This window comes from Sorex araneus, chromosome 6, assembly GCF_027595985.1.
Source record: "Sorex araneus isolate mSorAra2 chromosome 6, mSorAra2.pri, whole genome shotgun sequence".
NCBI classification, from domain to species: Eukaryota; Metazoa; Chordata; class Mammalia; order Eulipotyphla; family Soricidae; genus Sorex; species Sorex araneus.
Window position 1 is genome coordinate 32,467,922 of NC_073307.1, and position 20,260 is coordinate 32,488,181.

Genomic DNA, 20,260 nt, shown 5'->3' on the forward strand with positions numbered 1-20,260 from the left:
TTTATCTCTGTACACTTCCATGAAAAAAAGCTATAAGATTGAAAAAATTTAGTTTTAAGAATAAAGATTTTTTACCCAGAAATGGGAAATTTGTTGTTTAAAGAAACATATGTTTAATATTCAAATTTAATGATTTCTTTTTGTTGTATCTACTAGGTAAACTTCTTGCACTTACATGAGTTGTAAATAGCATCTGTTTTCTGTAACTTCTATTACAGTATTTATGGTTTAAAAATTCCTATAATTGACAGTTACTATGGTTCTTTGGAGTCAAGGTTACCACATTTTCATAAAGTTGTTTGATTTTTCTCACAATACACAGTTGTTTTGCTAATGCATTTTGTCTGGGTAGGTTATAACTGTACTCATAAACTTTATGTTGGTTTTCCTGAAATTGGTAAACAGTTTTCCATAGACATTAAATAATGCTAAGCACAATAAAATCTGTTAATGTCACTGTTATAGCATGGGGAGAAGAATTAATATCAAGCATTGTAAATAATGTGAAATATATAATTTCTACAAATAGCACATTCTCTATATAACAAAGCAATATATGAGCTATCATTTGGATCAGTTTTAATATGTTCATATATAAATACAAATAGTTTATAAATTTTCTGATACATTTACCTCTAGGGAAAGAATAATAATTTTGATGCTGCTCCTACCTGAATACATTTTGTTAGGCGTTACCAAGTTCATTCACTGCCTTAAGCACTAAAATATTGGGAAGACATATTTTATGAAACCAAGTTACTATTACTACCATAGGTCCAAAGGTCACAAGAACAGATTCACTATGTATAAAGAAAGACATCACCCACTTTCGAATTAAATTTGATATATCTGGTGAAATTCTGAAGGACAACTTCAAAGGAAAAAACTTATAAGTTCTCTGTCTTTAATTCTCATCTGTCAAAAACATTCCTCTTCACTAACAACCATCTCAAAAGATTTAGTATATTCAGACCTTCAACTAGACCTACCCAAATGTAACATGCAGGTCTACAATATCCAACATGCTATGTGTTCTGACATTTGAAAACCCAGGTAAGAATCTTCTCAGCTACAATGTTTGGGACAGCAGCTATCCTGTCCCAGCAATAGCGATTGCTATGTAAGATAAAAAAGCATGAGGAGAGCCAGCAGTGTCCCCACATTTGCTGCCCACATTTTCTTCATTACTTATAGTATGGCTTTTGTACATAAAACTTTTATTTTTTTCCCCACACTTTTTCACCGTGAAATCAGAAAATAAAGTTTTCTTATTTTTTATTAAAAAAGCTTTCTCCAGGAAACAATGGTGGAAAACAAACTTACCACAGAACACTGCACAGATGTTTCTTTAGAAAAAAGAGGGAAGGGGCATGTGGTTGATCCCGGTTCAATCCCCAGAGACCCATATGGTCCCCGGAGCACTGCCAGGAGTAATTCCTCAGTGCAGAACCAGGAGTAAAGGAAAACCCCTGAATATTGCCAGGTGTGACCCAAAAAACAAAAAAACAAAAAACAAAAAGGAGAGAAATGTTTTGTTTTTCTTCTTATTCTAAAAGACTTATTGTGGCTACTGATCCACATTGTTCAGAGGCCTAATGCCTCAAGTCAAGGGTTGGCAGTGGCTAATTGTTGGAATAAATCAATTTTTCCTAAGCTTTGTTGCATGTAATTCCTCATCTTCTCAACATAAATTTTGGGGTTCCCTAGAAGAAACTGCCTTCAAAGAACTGAAAGGAACAATGCCTGAAGTATAGAACCAGTGGGACAGGCACACAGACACATAGTTGTTAATTGACTCACTGAGAAAAAATAACATGTAAGATTTCATGACTTCAAAAGATTGAACACCGCTTTTCTCTTATGATGTTGCATCCTCATTTAGCCTTTCAATCCTTCAGTTAGCTTGCTCAGGTAGGTCAAGGAAATGGAAACTGGATTTTTGTCTCAGAGCATTATGTTCATGAGAAAGTTTCCTTTAGAGTAAAAAACTATCCTGTGAAAGTATGAACAGGATGTGCATCTGTTCAGGTTTGTGTAGAACAATCTATATTTAAATCCACTGCAATTTAATTATTAATAATGCCCTCATATCCTCTTAAAAATATTCCAGTTTGGATGATTAATTATGATCATATTAATGAAAAGTCTACAGTTCAGGAACAATATCTCCCTCTTCTCTTTCTCCTGGTTTAATAATGACTCAGGGAACTTGCAGTTCAAAAGGAACTTCATTTTGAAACATTGGAAAAAATGATCTAGTTCAATTTTAAGCTATTCATCCATGGCTATTATATTATTTTAGTAAGGACCAATTTCAATAGATTGAGTTATATATTTTCACCTTCCTCCGAAAGAAATAAAAGAACAATGCATTTTTATCAAACAAAAAAGATAAGTGGCAAGAATACACGAAATAATGAACATATAATATTTTTCATTACAATCCAAACACTACAAAACACAGAATATACAACTTAAATGGAAACATGAATTAGAGAAAAATGGGGTACATGTCATATTAGCAATGCAAAAGACCAGCTTAAGCATAGTTTCTCTAAATCAACTATTAATAAAAGGAAAGTGCCCTATTTTCTCAAATATGCACAAAATATTTCTGTCACTTCTAGAGAAAAATTAATCAAGAAAATTCTATTAACCTATATTACAGCCTGTATTACTAACAATGGCTTAAAAAACTTAAGTGTCTTCTTACACTTGAAATGTACAACCTTTTCTAAACATTATACACACATTGAATCCAGTCATCAAAAATAAAATTACTTCATTTCTCTATTTATGAAATAATTGATATGCAATAGATCATAAGTGGTGAATGTGCGTGATGGATGCAATGATGGGAATAATGTCATGGTTCTGTGAGTCAAAGGTCTAAGCTAAGAAGAATCACCCAAGTCATGGAATAACAATTTCTTCAATAATTCTAGTATTGCTAAAATAACTCTGTACATTTCTTTATTCTAAAAACATTTAAATATGAAACATTTCATATTTAAACTTGATCTCCATTCTAGAGTTTATTTAAGGACTATCCAGTTATGTCACTTGACATAATGTTTCCTCTGAGGCTTATATTATCCCTCTATTCCTGAGTCCAAACAAGAAAATTAAAGAATAAGGACTCAGCAATGTGCTTTTCCTACTATATGTTTAGTGACTCAAACTTTCACGGAGTGAATTTTATGGTGAGCCTCACAATCCTAGGTACAGCTTTATAATGGAAATGAGAAAGAAGATATTTAAAATCTAATTTCTCAAACAATAACATCCATGTTTTCTGCAACCCGTGTCTCTGAAGGAAGGAGCTTTGCAAATTCATGCTTTTAGCCAAGATTTTACAAGAAGTTATGCTTCACGGGGTACAATTCTAAAACTAATAGAAACGAGAGCTGACATCAACATCTCTTTCCAAGCCACCTGCACTAAAAAGGGCCAATGATCAGTCAGCTTAGAGCTCTCTGGTTCACATCCAACAATTGCCTACCAAGTAGATAAAAACTAATCACAGAGGGTGGCAAACATGAGGATGGAAACGATCCAAACTTCAGTTCTAGAAAGGGTTCCCACAGCTACCCAGTGTCCTTGGTGTCATTCACTGCTGCTGCTGCTGGTGCTGCCGCCACCATCCTCTTGCTTGGGGGAGGATGAACTGTCTCGGACTGGCAGCAGATCGTAATGGCAAGGGATGTGGCTGTTCTTTGGGAGGTCATATGGATCTTGAGTGAGATGCCCGTTATTGCTGAAAACTCCTTGGACAACACTCACTGTAGGTTCTGTGACAACCAGGGACACAATTTATTAGCATCAGCAACAACAACGTTCAAATACAATATGACATATTTTTTCAAATACTTAACACAGAGGAACTCAGCTAAATATCTAAGCAAGTTTATGTAAAGTGAATGATTCTACTATAATTACGTATGGGTGTCAGATCACTAACACACAATGGTGTTGAGAACAAAAGGTTGATTATTGGGATTAAGTCATCAAGCAAATATACAGAAAGCTGGGTATAGATAGTCTGAAAATCACTTTGGAACAACTAAGTGCAAGTATCTTCTCTGGATGAGAAGTTTGATATCCTTGTAGGTTAATTCAATTAATGGAAACTTTTAGTTACGTTCACAGTTTTAGTACTTAAACTCTTAGGTGAATTCTTATCGTATAGTGGTGGGCCTTTCAAATATTTTACAGGAGTATTAAGAACCTTTCAAAAATAGGGGCTGGAGCTATAGCACAGCGGGTAGAGTGTCTTGCACGTGGCCGACCCAGGTTCGAGTCCCAGCATCCCATATGGTCCCCGAGCATCGCCAGGAGTAATCCCTGAGTGCAGAGCCCTGTGCATTGCCGGGTGTAACCCAAAAAAGGAAAAAAAAGTAGTTCACTATGATTTCAACTTTAAAAAGCTATCTCAGGAGTTGCAGAGATGGCAGAGGGGTTAAAGCACTTGCTTTACACCCAGCTGACTCTGGCGCCCTCTGTCCCTCCCTCAACCTCCCTCTGACACGCCCTCTGACCCAGGCTCTGTCCCGCTCTGACTCTGAGCCCGCCCTGTGACCCGCCCTTAGACATGCCCTCTGACCTGCCCTGTGAAACGCCCAGTGACACGCCCTATAGCCTGCCCTTTGACCTGCCCTGTGACACGCCCTATGGCCCGCCCTTTCACACGCCCTGTGACACGCCCTTTGCAACGCGCCTTTAGGCATGCCCTGTGACACGCCCACTAACCCACCCTTTGACACGCCCTATAACCCGCCCTTTCACCCGCCCTATGACACACCCTATAACCCCGCTCTTTCACCCGCCCTTTGGACCACTCTCAGACCCCCCCACCTGCCCACTGACCCATCCTTTGACCCTCCCTCAGAACCTCCCTCTGTCTCGCCCTATGACCCTCCCTCAGAACCTTCCTCTGTCCTGCCCTCTGACCCGCCCTCTGTCCCGCCCTCTGAACCGCCCTCTGACCCACCCTCTGACCCGCCCTTTCTCCAGTCCTATGACACGCCTTGTGACATGCCCTTTCACCCGCCCTTTGAACCACTCTCAGCCCCCCAACCTGCCCTCTGACTCGCCCTTTCACCCGCCCTCAGAAGCTCACTCTGACCCGCCCTTAGACCCACCCTGTGACACAGCCTTAGACACGCGCTGTGACACACCCTCTAACCCACCCTGTGCCACACCCTCTGACCCACCCTTAGACATGCCCTCTGAACCGCCCTGTGACACGCCCTGCGACACACCCTGTGACACTCTCTATGTCCCTGTCAAAGCCCTTAGATCTGCCCTTAGACCTGCCCTGCGGCATGCCCTTAGACCCGCCCTGTGACACGCCCTCTGAACCACCCTGTGACAGTCCTGTGACACGCCCTTAGACACGCCCTCTGCCCCGCCCTGTGACACGCCCTCTGACCCAACCTGTGGCACACCCTCTGACCCACCCTTAGACATGCCCTCTGTCCTGCCCTGTGACACGCCCTGCGACCCACCCTATGACCCTGTCACAGCCCTTAGAACCGTCCTTAGACCCGCCCTGCGATACGCCCTCTGACCCGCCCTCTGACCACCCTTAGACACGCCCTATGTCACACCCTGTGACACGCCCTGCGACCCACCCTGTTGCACGACCATAGAAACGCCCTTAGGCATGCCCTGTGACACGCCCTTAGACACACTCTCCACCCCACCCTGTGACACGCCCTCTGACCCACCCTGTGGCACACCCTCTGATCTAACCTTAGACATGCCATCGGACCCGCCCTGTGACACGCCCTCTGCCCCGCCCTGTGACATGCCCTGTCATACGCCCTCTGTCCCACCCTGTGATAGTCCTGTGACACGCCCTTTGCCCCGCCCTGTGATTTGCCCTGTGACACATCCTGTGGCATGCCTTATAACACTGTCACAGCCCTTAGAACCGCCCTTAGACCTGTCCTGCGACATACCCTTAGACCCGCCCTGTGACATGCCCTCTGACCCACCCTGTGACACACCCTATGTCACGCCCTCTGCCCTGCCCTGTGACATGCCCTCTGCCCCTCCCTGTGACATGCCCTCTGACCCACCCTGTGACACACCCTGTGACACGCCCTTAGACAGCCCTCTGCTCCTCCCTGTGACATGCCCTGAGAACCAACCTGTGGCACACCCTCTGACCTGCCCTTATATATGCCCTCTGACCCGCCCTGTGACATGCCCTGCGACCCACCCTGTGACATGCCCTATGACCCTGTCACAGCCCTTAGACCTCTGTCTTGCCCTTATTCCCCAGAATCATGTATGATCCCCTGGATGCTTCCAGGACTGATTCCTGAGTATGGAGTCAGGAATAAATCTTTTGCTCCACCAGTGTGCCACACTCCACAAACAAAATGTGTTGATATTTTATTTTATTTATTTATTTTTGGCTTTTTGGGTGAAACCCAGCAATGGACAGACCTGGCTTTTGCACTCAGGAATTACTGCTGGCAGTGCTCAGGTAACCATATGGCATGCTGGGAATTGAACCCGGGTCGGCCATGTGCAAGGCAAATGCCCTACCCTCTGTGCTATCGCTTCAGCCCCCTATCTTGTATTTTAAATGCAGTTATGAATTATAGGAGCCAGGGGTGTAGCTCAAGTGACAGAGTTCATAGCTTGCAGGTGTAAGACCTAGACTCAGGCCTCCTCCTGCTCAGCCAGCATCTCCACGGGTGGACCCTACAGTTTTGACAAAAAATAGTTATAGATGCTCTTTTGTTTGTTTTTAGGCCACACCTGGCTGTGCTCAGGGCTTACTTCTTGATTCTGCAGGATCACTCCTGGTGGGGAACCTTAGAAAGTGCCAGGAATCGAACCCAAGTCTACCATGTGCAAGGCAAGCAACACACCAGCTGCCCTCTCTAGCCCTCTAGATGCCTCTTTTTAGTAACATTTCTATGGCAGGAGATGTATTAGTAGTGACTATACATCAGTAAATCAGTCAAATTTTTATAGAATTTTTTTAGTTTAAATAATCAGTAATGAGAAATGGATAAAAAGTCATCTAGTCAATGGTAGTTCTGATATATTTTAACTTTTCCAAAATGGTAATAACAAAAGGGTAATTGAAGAAACTAATTTTAGCTTGAGCTATGATTAATTTGAACAGCAGTATTTGTTATCTATTAAATTATATCAAATTGACGTCTAGATATAGGACAGAATATTAGGAAAATTTAAAAGCACAGTGTTTTATTTCTGCTAAAATCATTATCTTAATGCAATGAATGCAACCAGGAAACGTAATCACCTGTTTAATCTACTTGATCCATTTGTTTTGGCTAACTTGACATATTAGGTAACCTGATACAGATGCTATTCCACAGCATGAAAATACTCACTATGGTTACAAAACAAAAGATGACAAGCTAGGTAGGGGACAAGGAAAACTTGCTTTAAACATTTTAAATGTCAGGTTTCCTGAAAAATTATTTGACACCAATTAGTATAGTCACTGGATCACCATAAACACAGATTGCATTTAAACTGTGTACTCTCAAATACTAGATTTATGTAGTTTGGGGCCATATCAGGTAGTGCTTGGGAACTGCTCCTGGCTCAGTACTCAGTGGTTACTCTCTGTAGTGCTCAGGGACCATGCCATTCTGGGGATTTAACTTGATGCCCAGATATTTTTTCTTGGGTTCTGAGAACTTACCGACTTCATAAACATTCTTGTTGGCTGAAGTTGAGTTATTGATCTCTGCGTATGGGGAATCTCTCCGTGCTGGTGACTTCATCTCCACGTAGCCACACTCTGAGTTTTTTGGGATTAGTACAGGGGGGTCTTTAATTGTGGCATATGGGTTTTCAGAACTACTTAGGGAGCAGTTGCTTGAAGTATATTCAGAATTCTTTCCAAGGTCTGTGAAGTGAGATAGAAAGAAAAAAAAAAGCTGTATTTTGGACAACACCCTTTTCCCCTGCCTGGAAATAACTGGGGAGATTACTTCATTTTCTTTGTAGCTATTTTTCTGTAATTATTTACATATATATATATATATATATATGTACACCAAAGATAATTCTAAACCTTTGCCATTCAGTTTGGGGGAATTTGTTATGGACTTACTCATCTAAAGACAATCTTAATTCTTCTTTAAGGTAATTGCCAATATAAATATCATGGGTTTGATTTCATTTTGATTATTATATCCAAATACAATGAATTCCATTCTATTTTACTAATGGTTTCTGAATGCTCAATGCCTTAAATCAAGAAACCAGCTGTTACTGTTCCTGGAAATACAATAGGTTTATTATCATGGTAAGAAAAGCATCTGAATTGTGGGGATTCCTGTAAAACTTCAGTTCTGGACACATGAGATTATTGTTCAAATTCATCTGGAGAGCAGAGAATTTAACATGTGACTCTGCTGATCTCTTTCTATTTTACCTGCTTTTTAAAAATTTTTCACACTTCTATCTCCCATAACCCACATTTCTTTCAAAGAAAATACAAATATTTCTGACATCCCTTACTCCTAATAAAATTTTTATTCTACAAGATATGTTATCACACCAACATCTTCAATAGACACTTCCTACATATCAATCAGTCAAATGTATGTGCATGTGGGTATTGGGATAACGAATCTACATTTTAATTTTGGCTTATGGGTCATATCTGGTGATACTCAGGGATTACTCTGACCCATTGGGTCATATCTGGTGATACTCAGGGGTTACTCTGACCCACTGTTTTGGCCCATACCTAATTTACATTTATTCAACTCTGCTACTCTGATCACTTAACAAATTATTCTTATTTCTGAGATAAAACTCAAAAGGAAGTGATAATTGTATTTCTTTCTTGAGTTTATACCGTACCTTTTAAGGATTTTCCCATATAACTTCTGTCAAGTCCAAAAGCACCTGAGATAAAGGAGAAAAAAAATACCCAGTGAGAACAGCAATTAACAGGGAAGCCTAAAATAATCTGAGGTCATGAAACAATGTGACTCAGGTACACACTATCTCCTTCTCATTGCAAGAAATACTCAAGGTGCTGCTTTTCAAGTCTTTACGTTAGATCACTCATGTCAGTTGTCCCTATAGCCAAGAGTGAAATATACACATATTTCATTCTGGTGATATCCTGTTCATTTTTTTTAGGTTTACTCCCCACCCCCATTTTTATTGATTCACTGTGAGGTACAGTTACAAAGCTTTCATGTTTGAGCTTCGACCATGCAATCATTAAACACCCATCACTTCACCAGTGCACGTTTACTAACACCAAAAAATCCTGTTCATTTGCAGTGAGTTTGAGGAAGGCTGATTAACACAAGTTAGAAGCCACAGACGAATCAGTTTCCTCGATTCAAGGTTGCTCAGAAGAAAGAACCCAGCCAATAACAGATGTGAGACACAGAACTTAAAATTTATCACATATTAGTTTCATAGCTTTGGGAAAGATGTTCAACACTCTCAGTTTTCTTAACTCTTAAGTGAGGAAAACAAAACCTGCCTTGTCAGCTTTCCAGAACTGTTTAAAAAGAGCATAGGAAAAGGCTTTGTAAACTCTGAAGTTTTCTGTAAATGAATGGTGTTTCAATCACCCTGGCACTGAAATGTGACCTGTTAACCTCATGCTTCAGATTATCTTTAAGCATTTCAAGGCCTTTTTAAGTGATTTTCTTTTTTACAGGTGTAAAAGTTAAGAACAAAGAGCATGAACATTGAAATATGTTTGACCATGGTTAGGTCATGACCCTCCTGACACTTCTTATACTTTTCTTAGTGATTAAAATCAAGGTCTGATGGTGAGCCCCAAGGGGACACTTTTTTGATGGAGGAAGAGAGAGCAAGCTTGTCTAAAGTTAATTATTGTGGGACAGAAAGTAGGAGAATTTAGATCTTCCAGGCACACTCTAGAGAGTCGGGTTATGAAGCAGAGTCAAGTTCCCAGTGGTCAAAATAGGCACAGTTGCAGAGAGGCAGAATAAATGGGTGTATGATGGAGAATGGCATTAGAAAAGGGCAGTCTGGCCTTTCCCCTTAATTCCTAGGTGTTGATCTTGGAATGTCCCATCATAAAAACACAATGATGAGTGTGTTTTTACCTTGCAAGGGGGTCAGATGAGGGAAATTTGGACCAATTGGTATCAGTTTATCTACAGGAAAACTAGAGTAAAAAGGTCAAACTCATTGTCAGTCAACCAAGTGTAACAAACGTCAATAACAACTCTAGGTATCAAGGCCAAGGTAATTTCTCCTGCTAGGCAATACCCAACAGGTACCATCATATATTTTTCTGGGGGAAGTTAGTACTTTTCATGATCCTACTGAAAGGTCAAGCAAAAGTTTTGTGTATTGAACTTTTTTGGATTCTGCCCCCTTTGTCCCTTCTTTTGGCTGGTTTTTGCCTCTGTGACCTTTGACTATGATAAACTAGAACCCAAGTAAAACAGCTTCTAGTGAATTCTATATATCTATAAAATTATTCATCTTGGAGCGGTTAATTATTCATCTACTAGCACAGCGGGTAGGGCATTTGCCTTGCACATGGCCAACCCAGGTTCAATTCCTCTGTCCCTCTCGAAGAGCCCAACAAGCTACTGAGAGTATCCCGCCCGCAAGGCAGAGCCTGGCAAGCTACCCGTGGCATATTCAATATGTCAAAAACAGTAACAACAAGTTTCTCGATGGAGATGTTACTGGTGCCTGCTCGAGAAAATCGATGAACAATGGGATGACAGTGCAACAGTGCTACAGTAGTTTACATCAAATTTGAGGGTGGTCATGGAGACTCCCTGACTTTCTTAAGTGATCTGACTAAAATGGGCAGGAATTGCAGAGCTAACTGCTGTCTTACCAAGGAATTTAGGAACTTGGCTTATGTTAATTTTCACCAAGTTCCATTGAACTTCTTCAGACTATAGCAATGTCTTGTTAAACATTCACCATGGTCTTAGCTGCTCACAGTAAGCCTTCCTAGTCCAAGGAATTAAAGAGAAGAGTTGCACGAGGTTGATATTAAATTAGGGGCAAAGACTGTGAGACCAGCCACCCTGGTATATTTTCTCCTTACTGCCTTGAGCATCAGAATTTGGTCTTAACAAAGGTGAATTTTCTCATTAATTCCTCTATGTGCCAAGCTCCAGAGAGATGCTTTAAAATGCATATGATGAACCACAACAGAATTTTTCTCCCTGTTTTACAGATTAACAACCAATGCCCTCAGTTTAAGTGATTGGCTCCAAGCCCTGGAACATAAATGGAAATTGAACTCAGGGATTGTGTCAAGTTCCAGGCTCTGTCAGATAACATCACAATGGCTTTTCTATTATTTAAAATACCCATAGATCTCATCACCCATAATATGCCTTACTCCTTTTTTTTTTTTTGGTACGTGAAGACTTTTCTATGTAACAAATTTAAAGGGAAATTAAATGCAAAATTACTCTTGGATGGAGAAAAAGCCTGTTCGAAACAGTCAATCCCTTAGGCCTCACTGAGACTGAAATCAGAAAGGGTTATGCAGCTTGGACAGCTAGCCTTGTCCAAGGATTTAAAGACAAGAGTGGCACAAGGTTGATACTAACTTAGGGACAAAGATTGAGACGGTGAGACCAACCACCCCTGTAGATTGTTTCCTTACTGCCTTGAGCATTAGAATTTGGTCCTACCAAAGGTGAGTTTCCTCACTAACTTCTCTATTTCCCAAGCCCTGGACAGGTGCTTTCAAATGCTTATAATGAGTCAGAACAGGATTATTCTAGCAAGGCGAGCTGTCCAACCTATATAAATTTCAGTCCCTAAAAACTGACAACAATGACGTGTGTTCTGGAGTCAGAAGGCAGTGAAGGCAGAGTAAGAAACATTTCCCACATGGGACCCTGAGATGTGGCCCACCTGCTCCGGCTATTACTTAAGCTCCTTAATGGCCATGATCCAGAGATACACAGAAGAATCTGGGAGCCAAGCAGCTCATTGCAGAGATCTCTCCAGATCCTAATTATTAAAATTTTAGAATTTGAGAAGCGCATGGCTGCTCTTGCAGCTGTGCGACATCATATGCTATACATAACAAGCAATACAAAATAAATTGTCTAGCATTGCAATTTCTGCAGGTTAGAGTGGTGGTGGGAAAATTCCAAATAATAATGGTGGGACTGGTGTTGAAATATTGAATGTGATCAAAGAAGAGAGAGAGTATTGTAGTATTGTAGAAATTGTCTACCACACAGGCAGGGGAAGGGCTGGAATAGGGGGACTACTGGGGACTTTGGTGGTGGAAAATGTGCACTGGTGAAGGGATGGGTGTTTGATCATTGCATGACCGAAACTCAAACATGAAAGCTTTGCAACTGTATCTTATGGCGATTCAAAAAAAAAAAAAAAAAAGAAAGAAAGAAAAGTGGGAAAAAAAGGAGAGACATTTCCCACATTAGTGCTAGGTGGTGCTCATGTACTTCTTTAAGCTAAGCTATTAATGTAATTTACACTTTGAAAAATATTTCTAGGGAAGGAAAGATAGTACAGAACTTGAGGCACTTGCCTTGCATGAAACTTTCTTGCTTTGATTCCCAGCACCCCTGAACCCTACCAGGAGTGATCCCCAAGCACAAAGCCAAGAGTACATCCTGGCTTGGTTCTTTCACCTGGCTCAGGCAATTTACATATATAGTACTCACAGAAGGATACAGGGGAGCAGTCAAAGATGCAACTTTAAGATCTGGCTTTATCCCATTCCTTCAACATGATCCTGAACATGAGAATTAACTTCTTTGTGTTTCCCACTTAATTCTCTTTCAAACAGGATTCAAGGAAGGGTTTTCCCAGGAGAAAATAAGTTAGTAAATAAGGACACAGAAAGGCCAATTAAAATTTGAACGTGACAGCAACAAGCAATTGTCAGTGTATGCCTTGTGTATTTAAGATAAATTTATGCTTAAAAATGTTGCTTGTCTGAAGTGAAAATTTCTGAGCTTCTGGCAACCTTACCTCCAAACAGATAGGAAAGGAGTTTTGTTAAACATGTTAGACATAGACAGTATGAACAATTACTAAAATCTCAAGCACCTCCCTAAAAGTTAGTGCCTGTGCTTAAAAATGACACCACACATACAATTAGCTACCATGGCAATTTTGTAAGTGGGGTCCAGCAGCTTTAATCCCTTTGCAGGAGGACTAAAAAGCCAGAACTGTTTTCCCAAGAGTTTAAGAATATTGTTTGCCTATTTAACCTTATTCTCTCTAACGTTGAGCTTTCCAGTCACACCAAGCATGAGGACATGCCTGGCTGAATGCAGATGCTTATTTGAGAATCAAGCAGTCTTCTATATAGTCAGTTATTAAAGTGGTCAACAAAAGTGTAAGCATGATATTCTTCTCCCCCAGTATTCTTAAATGTAGCTATTTTTAAATTCAATTTATTGTCAATAAATTCTTATTGATAATTAATGAGATTGCTGCCACAGAAATATACTTTAAGATAATGGTCCAAAATCTCAGATTAAAATCTATAACATGATTAAATGCCAACATACTTAGTCTATATGAACAGAAGTTTTTTAGGGTCTTCCACAACCATTAAGACTTTGTGAAGGGGTTGATACCAAAACAATTGAGAACCAACTACATACTGTATTTCTGTCAATATTTCTATTTCCTCACCTCAAAGGGCAAAGGAGCTCCAAGAGTGGGAGCCCTATATTTAAAAAGAGCAAAGAGCAGACACAATTTGGCACCAAATCCCAGAACAATCATTTAGTAGATTTTGAAGTCTGACCCAATTTAGTTAACTGATTTATAACTCAGTTTTCAACTGAGAAACTGGACAGGATGGGGAAGATGAAGAGAAGAAATGTATCTGCTTATTATGATAGATACTTTTAACTTGTCAGAATGACGTTAACATATGTAGAGTAGCAGGTAAGCTACATATCGGCAGCCCGGCAGAGATTCTTGTCTCTAGCTCATGTCTTTTCTAGAATGTAACATGAATTCAATAAATGTCTCTTGGATGACTAAAGCGCATAGGATGGTAATAAGCACCATATAGGCATTCTGGGGGTACATCCCTAAAATTGCTTTGGCCCAGACATAAATGGAAGGACTTGCCAAGCTCGTTGAGGTAGCCGCCATGCTTCCAGTCTGCAGGCAACGTTCCGGTGCAGTCTACCACAGGGCCTCTCTTTCCAGGATTCACATTTTTCAGATTCACAAACAGCTGATTGTTTTTTGACTGTCAAAAATACAAAGAAGGAAAGATTTTGAAAGAGAATGCTATATGGCAGGGCACAGGGTGCTGTTAGCAATCTGGGGGAAGCCAGTCCATGGCGAGTATCCACAAGAAGTCCCGAGGTGAGAAAGAGCCGAGGGGGCGTACATGGCTACTTCCAACTAGGTGGGTCAAGGATCCCAGCAGGATATATGTCCCTTGACCAAACTAACCCCTCCAATGCCTCTATTTCTTCATTTCAATGATCTCTGTGGTGAATAAGGTTGTATCTGAGTAGACCTACATGAAACACTGAAGTTTTTAAAACTCCAACTGTAGATTTGAGATTTCCAGTCAAACACCATCTGATTTTGTAAGAGTCACCAGAAATTCTCAGCAATTTTCTTAACTATCAACATGAGGATAATTTTATCTATTTGACTTTCCTCCCTGAATGTATATGAGAGAATAAATGGAATGATGAATACGAAAAGTCTCTGAAGAATGTGAATGCTACTTAATGATGAGGCACTATAATTAAAATCTCCGGCTGCATTAATTTAATTGCAACAAAATTAATTTAATCAGGTTGGCTTTCTTCTAGTAGAGAGCTGGGATTAGACAATGAAGATTGGAAATATCATTTGAGTGCAATTGGAAATGAGAAATGTTTGGATCTCAGATCACTGTGGAGGAAGCCTATGGGTGGTACCAGAGCAGTGCCCCTGAATTCTACATAGCACTACATCTCCACTAAATGATCACTCTTGATTCATAGGATGGATGTATCACTATATCACTGTCATCCTGTTGCTCATTGATTTGCTCGAGTGGGCACCAGTAATGTCACCATTGTGAGACTTCTTGTTACTGTTTTTGGCATATCGAATATGATAGCACAGTGAGTAGGGTGTTTGCCTTGCTTGCGGCCGACCCAGGTTCGATTCCTCCATCCCTCTCGGAGAGCCCGACAAGCTACTGAGAGTATCTTGCCCTCACGACAGAGCCTGTCAAGGATGGATGTAAAGCTTAAAAAAATTTATGAGCATAAACTGATGAGACATGCTTAGCACATAGCTTCTGTGTGATCTCTTTTGGCCTACAAGCATGCAATTTCATGTGGTTCCACTTAAATGAACAATGTTATTGTTGTCACAGAAGCACAGGTGGTCAGGAGACAGTGGTTAGAGAAAACAAACTTGACAAGTTTACCCAGGACTGAATCTGCTAATCTGCTATAGGTTGGCTATTTGTTATAATTTTAAAACCTTCCACAATATTAGAGACATCTTTTCCAAAAAGGTGCAATGGAATAAAGTATCAATTATAAAGACTAGAAGTTCTTGCCTCACATTGTAGTTGCCTCATTCATTAGCTGCATAGCTGTATTTGGAAGTAATTTAAATGCCCTGCTACTTAGGGCTCTTCGTCAGTACACTTGGGATCCTAAAACATACCCCCAGCAGGGGTTAGAAGAATAAATGAGGTGATATACATATATACCACTGTGCTTGCACTGCATCTGGCAGATAGCAGCTCTCAGTACACCCTTGTCTTCTCCCCGCTCTCCACCTTCAATGACTTGAGAGCATTTCCTCTCACCTTTGTCATGGTCATCCTATCCCTGTTGTTGATGTGAGGGGATGTGGCACACTGGGTAAGTGTGTGGTAGCTGGGGTTGGTGAAGTAATGGCTGTTAGCATTTCCACCATTGCTGTGAGGCAGGGTTTCTGCAAGATGAGAGGAAATGGTTATGGTGGGCATCTTAGATAAATCTGGAAAAATTGGGAAGCAAACAATAACAAATGCTCAGACTGTATTCCTGTCACAAACTGGTCACCATCCCATCTGGCCCGGCCTACTGAACAAAGCTTCTAGAAGGTATAGATACTTACCTTTCCTTTCCTACTGCAACAATTTGATGTATTCACTGATAACTGCGCTTTGATTTGGGGCTTGTGCAAACTGGGCGAACATTATTTTGAAGCTATTTCAGCTTTAATTTTACTTTAATTTTACTTTTTAGTTCTTGACATGATGTATTCTGAATGTGCTACTAAGTATGCCAGCTTTTTAAAATATTTTCCTCCAGAAACGATTTTTAAATCAACATGACTTTACACCTGAGATTCTTCAAGAATTTAATTAAAAATTTTAATTTTCCATATTTCTCAGTCTAACTAGTTACTTCTGATAACTAAGCATATCACATATAAAACTTACTGTTATGGGAACTTGTAACTGAAAGGAAGACTCAAGTAAGTTTTTTCCAAATCACTGCCTTGGTTTTTTTTTTTTTTGCTAATCCCCCTGAAATTGTTTCTTTTTTTAAGAACAGCTTAATTGCTCTTGAGTTACTGATTATTTGTGTGGAGTCCAGGGACTGGTGAGAAGGTACTGTGGAACTGTGGAAAGAACCCAATGTCGGAAAAGATGATCTGTTTCAGGTCCCAGGTCCCTATTGTGCTCCCTGGTCTTGGTAAAGTTACAGCCATCTCCTCCTCCCCATACTTCCCTCCACACATGACAACATTTGGGACCTGGGTAAGTAGCAAAATTTCTTCCATTTTAAAATCCCCAAAGTCTAAGGCAATTATGTAATGGACCCAAGTTAAAAAGCCTGGTAGGAGACAACAGTAAGGATGATTGTTGACATATAAAGCATCTCTTCCATATTATCTTTTCCAAACACAGAATCCTCTCAAGACAGACTGCCAATAACTAAAGTCTCAAATAGGCAAACATCTGGATTTAAAGAATGGGAAGGAAACTCCTGAAGGAATAACACATCTCTCATGACTCAGTTCTTACCTGAAATGGCGTAGTCTGCATTCATTACCCTCATAGCAGGGGTGTAGGTAACTGCTGGCATGCTTGATTCCTTTCCCTTCTGCTTCTGCCTATAAATAATGAACAATGCCAGTAGAAAAAGAACTACTAACACAAGAATGATGATGCCTGCAATGGCCCCGATCTGGTAGGAGTCAGCGGGCAGTGCTGTACTGGTTCGGCTTAAGCTATTCAGATTTCCAACTATTATAACACCAGCTGGAAGAAAGAGGGAAAGAGATTTGGTTAAGGATGACAATGCATTGAATAATTGTTTGAGCTCTATCCACAAGAATTCTCCCACTGTGCTAATACCTGCATCATTTCATGAAATGTTAATTTGATAACTTTTAGGAGCAGCTTGGGAAGGGAAAACAAACGTTCCTCATTATCTGAAGCTGTTGGCTTGTCTGGGATTTTTACTGATTTTGTTCTATGTCTCAAAAAGGAAACATATCTTTAAGCCAAGGATTCACGTGTTGGGTTTGAAAGTTCCTCACATATTTCAGATTAAACATTTAGGTGGGCAATTAATTGGGGGTAGTCATTTATCTATTTTTTTATTGTACTTTATTTATTATTTACTATTAAGCTTACACAGACTAATTCCTAAATGTCTCCACTGTCTCACTTAATCTGTGCCTATCCTGATAATTCTAATGGTAAAGGCATTTTCTTTTAAAGCAGGAACTACTCCATGATCCAAGATCAGGATTTGCCTTGTGCTGATTTCAGTCAGTGTTGCACCTCAGAAGATAAGCTCTCTTTAATTATTTTCTGTGCAGAAGGCTTGTCCCTATCATACCCAATAATAGCACTGTAGGACTATTGTCCTGTTGTTCATTGATTTGCTTGAGCGGGCACCAGCAGCATCTCCATTTTGAGACTTGTTGTTACTATTTTTGGCATATTGAACATGCCATGGGTAGCTTGCCAGACTCTGCTGTGTGGGCAGGATACTCCCGGGAGCTTGCTGGGCTCTCCAAGAGGGACAGAGGAATCAAACCTGGGTCGGCTGCGTGCAAAGCAAATGCCTTACCCGCTGTGCTATTGCTTCATTCCCAATAATATCACCCTAAAAATCTACTCATTAAAATGAAAAAAATTAGAGGTTGGAGAAATAGTGCAGGGGTTAAAGTGCTTGCCTTGCATGCAGTTGACCCTAGTTCAATCCATGCTAGACTAAATAGTACGTGAGCAGCCCTAAAAGTCTCAGAGATTCACTGGCCATGGTGATTCAGGCATTCTCTGGCATTGTAGACCCTGAGTAGCACCACATTATTGGGCCCTCATACTGAACTGCCAGCATGGTTGACCAAGAATCACTGAGAGGGGTCCCTGGGCTTTCTGAGCATTGCTTGAGAGATTCTCTCTCCCCACCCCATTTCCAAAGTCAAATTCCAAGTTCAGCTTTACATAATTCTGGAAGTTAAAGATATGTATAAGAGTCATAAAACCTGGCATCTAAAAAATTGCACCCAGGTCCTTTCTTCTCGTCACTTAAGTTACAGTTTCATTAGTTGTAAAACCAGAAACTGGTTTCCATGAAAGTGCTATTCTTCAAATGTCAAGTTTAAATGTCCCTACAATTTTATGATTCTCAATGTAAGACCTGCTTATAAGAGTGTCTCTTCAGAAATCACAGCCCAGGGCCAGAATAGTGTGATAACAGTGCATTTATAATCATGATGTGTTTGTAAAATGTAAAATCCTGTTGTTATGACAGAGAAATATAAATCATAAGCAGATAAAAGTTACTTTATGAAAGAAGATAAAATAGGAACATCTACACAGATGTCTCCACCCATAACACTGCATACATTTCTGAATGCCTTTAGCAGCCCAAGTGTTCCCTATTGACTGAAGTGCAGCATGTGTTGTAGGAACTTTCCGGGCACTCAACACTCTCTTCAGGCCACATCCAGTCCTGAATCAGAACTCCTCAAGTGGGACTATGTGTATGACAAGTAATCCCAGGTGACTATAACAAATACTATAGATACAAACCTGGGCACAAGTTTCTTTAAAAGTTGAACATATTCTTATTATATGACTCCATCATACTACTCCTATGAATTTACCCAAGATAAGTATATGCACCCATCAAAAACTTGATACCATGTTATTTATATTAGTTTTATCTATGATAGTCCCAAGCAGGAAGTAACCTAAATGTTCATCACCAGCTGAATGAGTAAACAAACCAAGGAATGTCCATACAAAGGAGTACTACTATTTAGCATTAAAAAGATCAGAACTATAAATATAACAACATGAATCAATCTAAAAATAATTACACTGAGTAGATCTAAATCAAACAACGACTCTATATATAAGGTGCCATTTATATGAAATTTCAAAAAATACAAGCTAATATATCATGACAGAAAGTAGATCAGGTATGGCTTGGGTCTTACTGCTGGTGGCAAAAAGGGGTATGAGAAAACTTTTGGGGGTGATAATTCAATATCTTTAATATGGTGATGGTTTTAGAGAATATACATATATCAGATTTTATCAAACTGCATATTTCTGTAACATATTTAACATCTGTATTATGCCATATTACTCATTGTGTATATAACTATATAGCATATACACATATTTTGTAATAGTAAAATTATAGCATATAATTATACATAGTTTAATTATAGCTATGTGAATTTTTATAGCTAGTTACACCTCAATCAAGCTGAAAAAAATTCTAAGTACATTGGAGAATTCATGAGCTCTGGCATCAGAGATGTGTGGCATCAAAGATGGGACATAGTCTACTGATCAGCTACACAATGTTAGGTAAATTTCTCAACCTTTCTTATCTTTCATTTCTTCATTTTTAGGACAGCAGCTACATGGCTTCTATCTGGCAATAAAAAATTCGCCAGGTCTATTTGCAGAGTCACTGTGAAGAATACATCAGACAAGGAGGGCGAAAGAATTAACTCTGGGTGGTAGGTGTGGTCACACAGTACCATGTGGTAAGTCACTATCAGCACCCTTACCTTGATCACACCGTGGTCCCTTCCAGCCTGGGCTGCAGTAACAAGTCCCAGTGATGTGGTCACAGGTGGAGTTGTTTAGGCAGTCACAAATTTGGCGGCAGCCATAGCCATATGTTCCTGCAGGGCATTCTGAGAAGGAAAGGGAAATCTAATGTGGCCTTCCTACTGCAGGATCAGGGACAAGGGTGGCCTTCCTCTCTCTCTCTCTCCCTCTGGGGTGTGT

At 40.1% G+C, this 20,260-nt stretch overlaps 1 protein-coding gene across 2 annotated transcripts in view; it reads right to left on the minus strand.

Moving 5' to 3' along the window:
- Positions 1-1,258: 1,258 nt before the first annotated feature.
- Positions 1,259-20,260, minus strand: part of MEGF10 (multiple EGF like domains 10) — a 173,427-nt gene continuing 154,425 nt past the window's right edge. For both annotated transcript variants that reach the window (XM_055142522.1, XM_055142521.1), the window contains exons 19-25: positions 20,038-20,166; positions 17,018-17,254; positions 15,809-15,936; positions 14,107-14,230; positions 8,869-8,913; positions 7,697-7,903; positions 1,259-3,791 (exon numbers count right to left, since the gene is read on the minus strand). In XM_055142522.1, the coding sequence (XP_054998497.1) occupies positions 3,607-3,791; positions 7,697-7,903; positions 8,869-8,913; positions 14,107-14,230; positions 15,809-15,936; positions 17,018-17,254; positions 20,038-20,166 (1,055 nt within the window). In that variant the 3' untranslated portion in view covers positions 1,259-3,606. The remainder of the gene's footprint in view (positions 3,792-7,696; positions 7,904-8,868; positions 8,914-14,106; positions 14,231-15,808; positions 15,937-17,017; positions 17,255-20,037; positions 20,167-20,260) is intronic.